The sequence below is a fragment of the Procambarus clarkii genome, chromosome 42 (genome assembly GCF_040958095.1).
Source record: "Procambarus clarkii isolate CNS0578487 chromosome 42, FALCON_Pclarkii_2.0, whole genome shotgun sequence".
Lineage (NCBI taxonomy): Eukaryota > Metazoa > Arthropoda > Malacostraca > Decapoda > Cambaridae > Procambarus > Procambarus clarkii.
The window spans coordinates 6,426,586-6,441,598 of NC_091191.1; the positions used below are offsets into that span (position 1 = coordinate 6,426,586).

General features: G+C 37.4%; 2 protein-coding genes across 3 annotated transcripts in view; one reads left to right on the forward strand and one right to left on the reverse strand.

Moving 5' to 3' along the window:
• The window catches only part of LOC123770393 (uncharacterized), an 89,607-nt gene extending 83,328 nt beyond the window's left edge, over positions 1–6,279 (forward strand). Inside the window, 2 exon segments of the mRNA XM_069339861.1 lie at positions 2,288–2,548; positions 2,550–6,279. Of these exon segments, the coding sequence (XP_069195962.1) occupies positions 2,288–2,548; positions 2,550–3,596 (1,308 nt within the window). The 3' untranslated portion in view covers positions 3,597–6,279.
• A 5,859-nt stretch (positions 6,280–12,138) lies between these two features.
• Vang (Strabismus domain-containing protein Vang) overlaps positions 12,139–15,013 on the reverse strand; it is a 206,935-nt gene continuing 204,060 nt past the window's right edge. For both annotated transcript variants that reach the window (XM_069339862.1, XM_045762051.2), the window contains one exon: positions 12,139–14,333. In XM_069339862.1, coding sequence (XP_069195963.1) covers positions 14,115–14,333 — 219 coding nt within the window. In that variant the 3' untranslated portion in view covers positions 12,139–14,114. The remainder of the gene's footprint in view (positions 14,334–15,013) is intronic.

Consider the following 15,013-nt stretch of genomic DNA (forward strand, 5'->3'; position numbering starts at 1 on the left):
TGATCTGCAATTATAGGTTTTGAATAATAATTTATAATTAACCAATATTAAACTATATTTATAGTTTTATTAAAAATGGGACAAAATTTACATATTTGTTAAAACGATGGAACGGCCAAGAGTTATGAGCAAGAAAACCGTACGTATTGTCAGCCTAGTTAAGGCCAGGTTTCATTACGTTTAATTACGTTAATACAATATATTATAAATTCAGGTAAATTCAGGCATTGTTATAAAAAATGTGAAATATGAAATTCGAAAATCATTTGAGTATCTCCCTAGAATTTTATTTACAGAAAAAAAAATTCTTCAGACAGTTTTAAAGAAAACGAGCTAAGCATAAACTTTTTAGATCTTAAACCAATGATAAATAGCAGTGCTTCTCCACTATATTTATTCCACATTTTATCCGTAATGATCAAATCTACGTTGAACTTGCTAGTTAGTTATCATAACCTGCACACGTAGCTTATAGTCCACTCACTTTGGATACCATCTTTTGAGCAAACATCTGAAAATTTCACGTTTTGTGCTTCCAAAAGTGCCACAAAAATCCTACATTTTCCGTTTTCAACATATGAGAGAGGGTGGAGCTGAGGGTTGGCTTTCCATTGAGAGAGAAGTGGACACAGAACTTGCTGCTGCTTAACAACGTGGCAAAAACAGTAGGGTGTTGAGGTCAAGGGAGGCGAGGCTGCGTGCAGGGGCTGAGGGTGTCCCGTTCCACCAGATCACTTGCGTCATATCTTCAAGTTTCTAGGTCTTACGGGGCATGATTACTTCTTGTTTTTATCAATAAAAATGAAATAATTTCCCCTCCCCATGCACTCTTTCTTTCATTTCACAATCTTTTATATTAATAATAACTATATAGTATCAGTATATTAATTATAGTATAATCGAAAACAGCATTAAGCCAGGCTTGCTACTGAAGCGGTGTTACCGATATGTGAGTGTGTGCGTACATGACTATAATGTCTGCTATAATGACTTGTAACGCGGAAGGTTAGGTGTCGTCTCCAGGTGTCTGGCCCAAGTGGGGCCGGGTGCCATTACCCGCGGCCTTGGCTACACCCGTAATAAAAACTATGTAAATACTTTTCACTAAGAAGCATGAGTTACGTAAACTGTGTGAGTCTCTCAGGATGAGAGAGAAATGGGGAATGATTATATATTATATAACTGAAAACTCCACACACCAGAAGTGACTCGAACCCATACTGCCAGGAGCACTATGCAACTGGTGTACAGGAGACCTTAACCACTCGATCATCAGACCGTACAAAAGATGATGGTTGCCGAGGCTTTTTGCCCATCATCCCGATGGCACTTTGATGGTAATCTTGGGCATAATTATTTTATCAAATCACCTCACTTTGTGAAGCCACGTGAGCAACACAAATGCGAACAAGTTGCATATATGGCTGGGGACCATTCAGGATTGTTCGCACAAACACACTATATTATATATATATATATATATATATATATATATATATATATATATATATATATATATATATATATATATATATATATATATATATATATATAAGCCTGAATGGTCCTCAGGCATATATGTGTGTGTATGTATTCACCTAGTTGTGCTCGCGGGTGTTGAGCTCTGCTCTTTCGGCCAGCCTCTCAACCGTCAATCAACTGATTTACAGATTCCTGAGCCTACTGGGCTCAATCATATCTACATTTGAAACTGTGTATGGAGTCAGCCTCCACCACATCACTGCCTAATGCATTCCACTTGTTAACTACTCTGACACTGAAAAAGTTCTTTCTAACGTCCCCTGGGGCTCATTTGGGTACTCAGTCTCCACCTGTGTCCCCTTGTTCGCGTACCACCCATGTGTGTGTGTGTGTGTGTGTGTGTGTGTGTGTGTGTGTGTGTGTGTGTGTGTGTGTGTGTGTGTGTGTGTGTGTGTGTGTGTGTGTGTGAAAATCTGGGTCCCTGGGTTGTGAGCCGAGACGTACCAGCATTGAGGTTACAACTGTGTGGTTCCAATAGCCTAACGCCTTAATATCCATTATTTAATATAGCAACACAACATTCATTTGGAAGCTGGTCAAAATTGACGAGGCAGATGGGATCTGTTGACTTATAAATAACTGACTGTAATTGTCCTATAAATGAACTTTTAATCACATATACTAAGGGTAATTATAAATCAAGATGATTTCTGTAAAGCTCATCTAATTATACCTATAATACAAAGACCATATAATCGCATCTATAATGCCAAGACCATATAATTATTCCTGTCTCTTTTGCCAGATCCGCGACTTCCGGTTCCTGTGTCCCAACAACACGGTGTTCGACCAGCAGAACTTTATCTGTACGAATTGGTGGGACATCGACTGCAAGCGGTCCACTCGCTATTACAGCAAGAACGATCTGTTTCGTGTGGACGAGTCCACGACACAGCAAGAATACGAATACGAGCAGCCTTTCTCTTCCTCCTACTACGAGTACGCCTACGATGAATACGAAGATTCCCAAGCGAGAAATAATCCCGACTACGAGTATTATGATGACTGGTGACAAGCACAGATTCGAAAGAGCTAGAAGCAGACAAGGAAAATCTCAAGACAGTAGTAGTACCACCATCCCCACACCTTTCTCAACGTCTGCAACTACTACTACTACGACTACGACTACCACCACCCCCACCCCTACCACCACTACCACCACAACTACAACCACAACCACCACCACCACAACCCCAAAGGCTACAACAAGCACAACTACAACCGCTTGGCCTGACACTACTCCACAGCCAACTACCAGAACTACTCCTCGTATCACAACACTACGACCTTCCCTCCGCTTTCCTCCAGCTTTTAGGGTGGGTAAACCTGTAGTCAGTGTCTCTAGCTCAATGTCACACGAATCTACCTCGGACAATATTTCATCAAGATTTTCTAGGTTTCAAAACCCTCACAGGATTGAAACATCGTCGACGAGAGCTGTACGTCAAGAGACTTTAAGCAACGACGAAGTTGACGACCTATATGAAGGGGTGGAAGACCCCTTCGCTCACTATGACTGGCGTCGGGACTCCTCCGGGGTGACAGCTTCCACAAAGACCACATACGAGCAGCGCTTCGGCACGAACACCCGATCTCGACAGAACCCAGTAATGTTCCCGACTGCTAGTAGGAACCAGGAGTATACATCCATCACCCTTAACAATAGAAAATCTTTTGACACAAATGAGAGTAGCAGCAACGACAGCAACACGAACACCAGAGGTCGACATATTGGTAATCGAGGATCAACTAATTTTTCCAACAGCAGCAGGTCGCGGACAGCTGCAATTGATCCTGGTCTTGAAGAGTTCTCCAACTTCCGATACTACAAGACAGCCTTCGGAAACATGTCCCCGACGTCAATGATCCCCACGACCACTGCATCGCCATCTAAGTATAGATCTTCAACGCTCAAATCGACGTATACAACAGCTTCGCCTGTAGGAAGATCAACTACTTCAGTCTCGTCGTCGTCAAGTACACGAGTTCGCCCGGCCGGTTACATCTCTGCTCGGTCAGCGTCGAGAAACACAAGGTATGCGCTCTATGGCTGACCCGCTGTTGCTGTGGGATTTTTAGAGAGGCCAAATCCCATCTTAACCAGGAAACAAAAACTGTGAAGGCTAATACGAATACGTTCTTTAAACTGTACAACAATGTGCTGGACACTGAAATATATATATGTGTATATAATCTGGCTGGTCAGATTATAGTGATCGTGTTTCATATCGAGTGCTCAATAGTTATATAGAACCCATAACAATGTTTGGTGCTGAACTAAATAAATGAGAACTACTATAGAAGGCCACAAGTTATAAGTGTGTACATTAACGGACTCACTAACACTGTAGCACTTATAATGTGTCTGGCATGATTGTCTTGGCACAAAAAGAAAGCGCCTTATAAAAAAAACGAAGTAGTGATAAATTCTACTTTATATGCTGGAACGGAAGATCCGCACCAGGGAAATAAACAATAACGTCATACGATAAATGAAACCCAAATTGCGCACAGTTACGTACGACAGGCCATAGATAAGGGAAAAGATTCACCAAGTACATAAGTGTTCACCTACGAGATTAGTATCATTCACTTCGATGACAGCAGCTTAGTCTGTAATTTACTAAACAGTACACTAACTCAGAAATTTTACAAGGTCGTCCATACCCAACCGTAGGTCCCGGACCACCTAGTAGCGCATCGGAGATCGTCAACTGTTTCCGAAATGTTTTAGGTAAGAGTTACAAATCTCGCAAATGGACAAATAAATGCTCTGTGAACCTTGAATTAGGTTTTCCTGGTATTAAACGGTCGACACTCTTCACATTGCTAGGGTAGGCCGAGGGGGTGCGTTCAACTGGTCAGAATACAGGTGGAGTTCGTCCTGCATTATTTTCAAAGAGGAATACGCTCGCCTCCAATATTTATTTAATTTTCTTCACCAAAAAGCTTGACTTGACACCTTGTCCATGTATATATATACTATTATATACGGTCGAACAGCGGAGGCAGAAAATAATGCTCGTGAACGGTGCTTGGGACGTGTGATACAACTAAATATTAAGTAGCCTAACAGAGGTCTCTGGACTAAGAGCCCACATGTCTACAGTCTGATCCTAAATAATATTTATCAACCACATCTGTATAAAAATAACGAATAAAGGATTTTATATTCATTAAATTTATATATAGCAAGAGGATAAATAGAGCAATAATATGAGAATGGATTGTTTTTGTGTACATTTAATAAAGATCACCACTGTTGACACATGGGGTGAACATTTGTATTTCCAGAGTGAGGCCTCCTGTATACCATGACATGTATTACTGTGTTTGCGATCACCTCATGTAATATAAGGTGCCCGGTGTTGATGTGCTTGATCATCTCGTGCAATGTAGGTGCCTGGTGGTGATGTAGTTCATCGCCTCATGCAATATAGGTGCCTTGTATTGATGTATGTGATTATTTCATATAATATAGATGCCAGGTGTTGTAGTTCATAGCTAGTGCAACATAGGTGCCTGGTGTGGATCACCTCACCGAATATAGATGACTGGTGTCGATTACTAAATACAATATAGGGGCCTACAAATTGTTAACCACAATAAGATGGGAACTAACATTTCATTCATTTGGACCATCGTAGCCTCGAACACTGGACCACAAAAGCGGAAAACTGTATTTCTACCAACCAGGCTACCGAGCTACCCACACAATAAGGAAGGATCCCAGAGACACATGCCAGTTCCCGTGAACTGGCATCTAACCGGTATCTTTAAGTCTTCCCTGGGGTGCCACTTGAATATGGAGGTGTTAGTTTTTTTTTTTTTTGTAGGTGATCCACGTCCTAGTCATATTAATACAGAACTACAGTTTTCCACTTTTGTGGTCCCGTGTTTTGAGGCTACGATGGTCAAAGTGAATGAAAAGGGCCCTGTGTAGCTGATCACCTCATGCAATACAAGATTATACAGCGAGTGTATTAGGTTTGTAATGCCATACCAAACTGTAGAGTGTAGACTAATAACTCCAATCGATGATAGTACAAGCATCACTAGATTATATAATATTTTCTGTGCCCAACAGAGTTGGTGAAATGTGGTCATAGAATTACGAAAGCGATGTATATACACTCTGGAATGTGATCTGTAGAACTAAGAAAATGTAAAGTTAACTGTCAGTTCTGTTAAACCCTGGGAACATATGTAAGATTTAAAATAATGTGTTTACAAATTATTAACTCATGATGCCAGAAATTTCAATCGCATAAAAAAATATCTTCTTCCATAAAATTAAGGAAACCGGATTACTGCCATATATAAATTTAATGTAAATAGTGTATGTATGGAAATCACTAAGAAACTCGTAAAAAATTAATGATCAATCCAAGCCTTACATGCGTGTTTCTTGTGAGATTTAACCCTTGTGTAGATTGTACAAGATATGCTATCTCTTGTATTCTATATGTGGTAGGGAGGCGTAGCTAGTTACCGAAACAGGTCATGATATGAAAATGGAGCTGTATTCCATAACTGTTTTATATTGTATTATATCAAGTGAGTGATATTTAAGGAAATGGAATTTAAGTTGACATTTACGATGAATTGTGTTGGTGATAAGCGTATGTGTATCTATGTGTGGTGATTGGTGAATCACCTGTCAAACCTAGGTGTAAAGTGGCCCAGGGTCCTCTTGGACCGGCATCATGTCCTGTGCAATAAATACCAACTCAGTAACTCCTGACTTTTTCTTAAACCTTCAGTTGATCATATTTCTGTTGCAATTTTACTAATAGTAATAGAAAGCCTATAAAAAATATAAGGTACTAGGGGGATAATTCTTGTAACAATGGCATTAACCACTACATAATAAAAGCCATACATCTGACTCAATACATTATAAAACATATCATAGTGTATGTTTTCAGTGTCTTCGTGTATCAAATGTAGAGTAATTTAACCGACTTTGAAAACATTATTATAAATAGAGACGATGGCCAAAATCACAAAATATCAACATGTTTCAGGTGTTAAAAGTACAAATTTATTTTAACCAATGTTCATATACAAATTAGGAAACATTGGTGATAAGAGGATTTCTCAGTCATTACAAACGTTTGTCAACAAAACTTATTGTGAATAGCAAAGCACCTTTTTTTCACGAAGTTTTGCAAGATTGAGAAAAATGTGAAACAAAAAGAAAATTCATGTTTTGTCAATTCATTTAGTGATACGTAATTTAACATAAACTCCAGTAAATAAAGAGAAAGAATCGAACCTGACCAATTAATACATTAGATCTATTATTAGTTCTGTAGGATCTATTGTTTACAAGCGCTCAGTGTGTTCCTCAGACATCCTTACAATTTTAATGAATTTACCAAAATTACATCCTAAAAAAAAAGTACTAAACAGAAAAGCATATGCTTATAATATTAGATAGACATAACAATGCCATTTAATATGCATTACTTACCTCTTGCTTAGAAGGTAGCCTCTTCCCCTTCATGGACTTTGTTGAGTGTCTTAAAATGCCTTTCTCTCTGTGTAATATTCCCTTGTATTTCACAGTCCCGGTATTTACAAAATGCTTTATGCTGGTCTTTCTTACTTTGAACGATCTACCCACAAAATCATTCACCAAGCAATATTTTGTTGGTCATTTTAGTGATCAAATTCATATTTGGCGCTATTTTGTTGTGCGTTACACCGACCTGCCCCAACCTCTCACCATCCTATACCTTTAGGTTTCGTTTCTGACTCATTATGATGGGGTAGAAAAGATCACAACACACAACCGCGTTACAAAGGAACCGCCTCATATAACATAACCGCGTTACAATATACAACCACCACATCACAACGCACTGGCGTCTTATAACGTAACTGCATCACAATGGAACCGCGTCATATAGCATAACCGGGTCACAATACACAACCGCGCACAGAATACAACCGTGTCACAACACACCGGCGTCATATAACCTAACTGCGTCACATAACACAACCGGGTCACAACACACAACCGGGTCACACGGTAACCGGCGGGTGAGTGAGGGCGCGGCACCAGTGACCACCCTCGTTAAGTGTTGACGTTCACGCGGGAATAATACATTAACCTGCAGTTAACGTCCAGATTCACGAAAGCACTTGCGAACCTATGCATCTTTTCTCATTCTTTGGCGGCTTTGTTTCCAATTATTAAAGAGTTAATGAGCTCCGAAGCACCAGGAGGCTGTTTATAACAATAACAACAGTTGGATGGGAAGTTTTCATGCTTGTAAAATGTTTAATAAATGTAACCAAAGCCGTCAAAGATTGAGGAAAGATGTTCACGTTCGTAAGTGCTTTCGGGAATCTGGCCCCAGAATTCTAGACGTTGGTCAGTAACAGTACAGCTTCACACAACAAATACCATTGGCACTTCTACAATGAAACTTATGCATGCAAATTGGGAAAATTAATATAAAAAAATATGATTTTTGTTGCTGTATCCGAATGTTTTTCATTTGATATCTTTGATTTTTTATCAAACTAAGAATATTATAAACAAAAAGGTACCAGGTTATCTATGATTAGGCCCACAAGTACCAAATAGATAGAAATGTACCAAATTTGGTACATAATTAACAAATTGGGCAGCCCCTATCGTCAAGGCACACTCGCTGACCTCAACAAAGCATCAACAACGAGCTTGACCTTCAGATCAAACATTCCATCAACGACAAATTAAATAACATTACAATTGAGGACGCTATACAAATCAAGATGATATTCTTAGTACTTCAGGAAAGCAAGTTAATGGTCTTCGAGTCCACCAAACAGCTTTACAAGATGACATGCAGTGAAGAACTCTTAGAATTCTATCATTAACTCTGATGAAGAACAAACAGGTGAGTACTGTTTCTGTGTTGCTTTTGATATGATTTTAAATTTGTTAAATTTTGCCCCGAGGGGCGAGTTTATTGGGCAGGGCCACTCATCTTGTGAGTGGACACACCGCCATAGCAGCATGTACAACACTCCCCAATAGGAAGAAAACCCGCTGGGAATTCCATGTTTCACATTAGCGTCAGTAACACTACACCATATTAATGCAACCAAACGTAATTAAACCAAACCTTACCATACCATGGATAGAGAGTAGATAATAACAATAATTATGTAGTCATTCTCCATCCATTCCGGTGAGCATATTTCCTCCTTGAAGACAGATTGCTCAATAAATAGGAGAGGGGTACAAAAATGGTCCACACTAACATGATTATACCTTGAAGCTACTCTTTAAAAAAAATATTCTATCCTAACAACATATCATATCCTATTCTAACCTAAACAACATACCGTATCCTATTCTAACAACATATCCTAACCTAATCTAGCCTATTTAATGAAAATAAGAAATATTTTTGTTTTAAATATATATACTGTATTGTATGTGATATCACTCTGACATAGTTTTAACTTTATGAACCTTTTTGGATACAGTGGCACCTCCAGAATTGCTTCTACACAAATGCCAACTGCATAGTAAATAAATATGACACTGTATGTACTGTGTGAATTGCAACATCAATGAGATCAGCAAAACATTAGGACCAGAGGATATAAGTGAAGGGGAATTTCACCATCCAGGATAGCACTCACCTTTTGGATAGAACAGAAAAACAAGAGCAGGTGGGTAATACAGTTGAGGTTTGTTCTCGATTCACAATCAGGGACACTAGGTTCAAATCCTGGGTGGAACAGAGATGGTTGGGCACATTTCTTATCACCTAATGGAGCTGTTCACCTAGCAGTAAATGGGTACGAGGGAGTTAGTGAACTGTTATGGAGTTGTATTCTGCGGAGGGTCAGTAGTTCGACCTTGCAAGGGACTTCGATATAAACCTAATGTACTGTATATACATAATAAAAATAGTCGTACAGTACTTTGTTCATAATAATATGCATACAAGTATGTAAGAAGAGGTATAATTATAGGTATAAAGATTGCACATAAAATGAAGCCACTATTAAACAAAGCGTTTTGGGCAAAACTGGCTGCCTGTTCCCTGACAAAACGAAAATGAATTACAATATATATAAAAGAGGACCACCTGACTGCAACCGACAATGAGGAATTAAACTACATGAGATCCTCGGAATCTGTACGATACAGTAGCTCAAAATGGTAGCAAACTGACAATCGAGAAAGTTACAGACCTGCCTCATGTGATAAATGTAATAGCTGAAACAGATGTTAAAATATATCCGCTGAAGTTCTTAAAATGAGGAATTTTAACCAATAGACAATAGATTGGGAGAAATTTAACTGCACAAGTGAATTGAAAGGAGAGCAATTTCTTGACCTAGTATAAGACCACTTTTTCATACACCATGTAACGAAGCTCACCCAGAGGTAACGACATGCTAGACCTTGTGCTAATATAGGAGAGGGGCATGATATTACCCCTTTATGTGACCACTATATTCTGAGATGAAATACAATTCTAGAAACCCATATAATGGAAGACAATGACTTCTTTTGCTACCTTTGAGGAGACTATCATGGAATCGGAGAAGACTTGCAAAATACATCCTGGAGGGAGTTAATGAGATAATAACATTAAAGCATCAAGGAGTAATTTCACAAGGGTTATCATTTAACTTTTTCACAAATATGTGCCAAGAAAGATTGGAAACGAAAATGAACTAGATGGATGATAAAAGCAGTAATAATAAAGCTTAACAACTAAATGCAATCTCTGGAAGAACTATCAGTCCACCATAAATCACAAAGAGTGTGAGATATACAAAAGGGCATTAAATTCAGCTACATATACCTGGAAATCAGGGTGGCCAAAAGAACTAAGAAAGAAAACATTCTCAAAACATCAAAAAAATTCCAATTTGTTTTATGATTATGTAAGGAATAAGACAAGACTCCATAGGATCTTTGAAAGTTGAGACCAATTGAAAATAAAAAGGCATCTAACAGTGAATACTTTACATAAGTGTTTATGTTAGTAAGATTACACATCTCAATACCCACACAAATGTTTGAAGCAGAAGAGAATGAGTTAAGGGAAAGCCTCATTGTATACAAAACAATCAGGAAGATCAATGACAAATTAAAATAATTTAATGTCCAAGGTATGAATGGAATTCAATCCAAAATAATAATGACTGATGAACTGTGTCCACCACTGAAAACTACCAGCCAATCAGCCGTGGTGGATATGTGGGCCTGCGGGCCGCTCCAAACAACAGCCTATTGGACCAAGCTCACACAAGTCAAGCCTGGCTTCGGGCCGGGCTTGGGGAGTAGAAGAACTCTCAGAATTCCATCATGCAGGTAATCTGCACAAAAAATATAAAAAAGTTATTTGTTCACTTACCATTTTGTAGTACTGGCTAGTCTTGATAACACAGAGGCAGAAAATAGTTGAGGTAGTATTTCATGTCATCTGTTAAACTTCTGTAGTGAACTTGATCTGGTCTTGAACACCTCGAATGCAGTGGATCAAACTTTGTCAAGGAAGCTAACACAGGCAAAAGGTATAAAATTACGAATTACCACATCAACTCGTTCACCAAGATGATTATACCTTCTTGCAGGGGTCTAGGTGCTTGGTTCTTTTGAAGCTCTAGGGATGTGGAGTGCCTCCTTTTCTCCTATCTCCATCTAGTACCACTGCAGCTTGCTTAAATTCCATCCCATTATATTTCTTTTAGTTAAAAGTTCCTTTTGGGACAATCATAATGGAGCAAATGTACAGTTCAAACTGTACAAAGTACAGTTGAGAAATAAGACTCCTTTTTTTTCTGAACAAGGTACTCATGTGTTTGGGAACAGCAAGATCTTGTCTAAAGCAGCTTGTCCCTGAATGGAATCTTTGGGGATGCCTATACATTTGACATTCATCATCGGATGTCTTTCTGTTCTTGTATTGTTGTTGCGAATGACATCTAGCACATGTTGACTGTTATGTAACACAAATAATGCTATATAATCTTCCAGGCATGGTGCCTTCAGTAATTATCACTATGGTGCATTGTGATAATTACTGCAATATGCCAAGCTCATAACAGAGCTTCCCATCTTCACTCAAAACCATATTCTTTGTTTATTAGGCATAATAACTCTCCATATTCTCTTAATTTCTTTACTTATAATTCCCCACTTCCACTCAATTTATGGATGTAACCGAACTACGGTATGTTTGTCCTTTCCATTCATTCCTTTAAATTAAGAAGCAAATATGTCACTTGGTAATAGCCGTACTAAAAACTTTATGAAATAGTGTATTACTGAAAAGTTATTATCAACACTAAATGATTAACACAATCTATTAAAATACCTTTGAATTCCATATACTGTATATTAATAGGATTCATTTATAGAATTTAATACTGTATTCTACTCATTAGTATTTTGAACTTACAGTATTTAGGACACCAAAGCCCCTCATATTTTGTTATGAATGGGGAGAAAACTGCTTTCATCGTGTATTAAAACTTTTCTTTAATACACGATGATGCCTAGCTTCTGTACTTTATATCTTATTAGCTGAATAATTGTCTGTGCTATGAGGTATGTTAAAACTGATTAAATTCGAAGGAATTATAATTTATTTCCTATTATAAACAGCACTCGCTATTCTATTTTACAAATGTGATATGCCTAAAATGACCACAGAAGATCAATCATTTAGTCACAGTACAAAATTTTTAATAAGAAACCATTATATTTCTAAAAGTGCCTATGACTGCACAATATAATCCTAAAAGGAAATGGTTTGCCAATTTCCAACATTACCCAAAACGTTGAATCTAATCATAATCATGTTTTTTTGTTCATAAAAGAAATGTGGTGTTGGGTGTTGGGCTGCGTTGAAATTAATGAATTCAAGCTATTTTGTATGTTTAAACTTTATGGAGTACATTACACCTGCTATGAAAGGCTCTATTGCAAGTGCTTGAAAATTACTATGGTTTACAATTCTTTTTTAAGTTTCCTTATAATTCATATCAAAACAATTTGATTACAATTATGTGTATAACATCAGTACATAAATATTTTATGCTATGATAATACCATTGGCTACACATATGCTGTAATATAGAGGCATCTCATTAAAGAGTAACTATCTGTTCATATAGAAATGAAATGTGCTTCCTCAAATAAAACTGACATATTAGCAATTTATGAACACATGAAATACCAATAAAAAATAAATAGCAAATTAATTACAGTAGCTAAAAAAATAACATCAATATTTACAACTATATACATGACAAAAATTATCCTTTGGCTATGCACAAAACATTTTAATTATTGCACCAGATTAATCAACCTGATAACATGGCCAGATGTGTTTTAAAGGAGATCTGGCAGAAAACTGTGGTTTCTTGTCACAATGAGAAATATGATACAACAACGAGAAATGTTCCATCTTCTGAATATTTTATTAGGCAGAGGGATGACAGGGTTCCTAATAAATATGTTCACGGAAGACCCAATAATCAGTACAAACCATTTAAGAATGAACACTGGGATGCTTAAAAGATCTGATGGGATGATAAATGATGGTTCTTGTTATATATTGAGAAAAATATCACAAATGAGTATTATATGCATAGTTACACTGTATACAGAGGACAAAATAAATGAAAGGAATATGTACATTTATTGTGAGAATATTTGTTGCTGATATCAAAATGTGCGTATGATCATTGTGATAACTTAATGTGGATTTTTCCAATGCATGACGCACACATTGTTTAGGAGGTTTAACTCCTAACATGTTATGCAACACGAGCCGTCAAAATTTATTATATATGATGGGAATTCATATAAAGACATTGATCCTACAATCTGGTCTATGTTAGTCATACAACTCCTCATACAACCTTTTTAACTTACAAAGTTTCTATCCACACACACATGAACCTTTACATGGAAAACGACTAGAAAGTAGTGAACTTTCTGTTCTCTGATTAATAACTAAAAATTGTTGAGCTTATAAATTAATCAGGTAAAAGTAAATACTTCATTCTAACTTCAAAGTCTTAATAAGAAAACAATCGTTCTCTACATACTTAGCAAATGAAGAGGCAACATGGCTTCAATCACATGGCAAAACAGCCACATCACACAGGGGAAAGCATTGGAACCAAGACACTTTACAATATTTTCTGTGCCTTAATATGAATAATTTACAAATCTTTAAATATTAAAGAATTACCTGGGGTTGTTGCTAATCTTGTTGTACAATATCACTTCCAAAAAAATAAAAATGTTTTGTTTATGCATGGAACAAAACTCTCGAAGACAGAAAAGCATTAATTTTGTGAACACGACATCAACTGTAGAGGATTATCATTTAATAAATATAGAGCACAAAAGTTGTTTTAGGGTAATCTGGTTCAGTGCTTTGTGGGGAACATAGTACAATATGCTATGAATATGGTATCTGTAATCACTGAAGTATGTCCTTAGCTTTGGCATTATTGAATGTGGCAACCAATATGTCTACATGAAAATGTGCTGTACATGATTTAATCCAGTATTTTAGTCATGCTTAAGTTTATACACTGGTTTCGGAGTTAAGCCGCAGAACAAATTTGTTACTCTTTGGATGGATGATCTCCTCGGCAATTGAGAAATGCGGTATGTGAGAGACTGTACACAGAAGACAAGAATCAGCTTGACGAAGTTGAAAAATGGTGCCATTGTTTATAGGACGAGATAAGAGTTGGTCACACACAAGACCCCATGATTGGACTCCTCGATGCTCCTTGTCATTCTGAAAATGTAATGGCCAGTACTTTAATTATATAATGGACAATGTATAGAATATAACTTTTACAGAATTTATACATAAAGAAAATTCATAATACAGTGGTACCTCGGCTTACGAATGCCCCTCTTTACGAACTTTTCGGGTTACGAGCCCGATTTCTTCTGAAAATTTGAATCGGGTTACGAACTTTACCTTGGGAAACGAGTTTGTTGATACGCGTATGGCTTACCTAGCGCATGGTGGCCCGGCGATCGCGCCTCAATTTACCAGTGCCTTCCGCCTAGTGACTATCGTGCCTGAATTCTTTGCAAGGATTTACAGTTTTTATCAAATTTTTGGCTATTTGAACATAAAATTTGTTATTATATCATGGCTCCCAAGAAAGCCAGTAATAAGGTTCAAGGCAAGAAAACACATGTGAGCATGACCATAGAGAAAAAACAAGAGATCATACGTAAACATGAAAATGGTACACGTGTTGTTGAAGTAGCTAGGCAGTACAACAAATCTATCGGGGGGGAATCTTTCTTTCCTCATTAAGAAAATGTGTGATGGGAAGAACTGCAATGTTTTGCTTAAAAGAATCACCCAGATAAAGCATTAGCAGGCCATTGCATTGATCTTATTAATGACAATGTGATGTCTCACTACAGACAAGTGTTACATAAGAAAGGAAAACAATC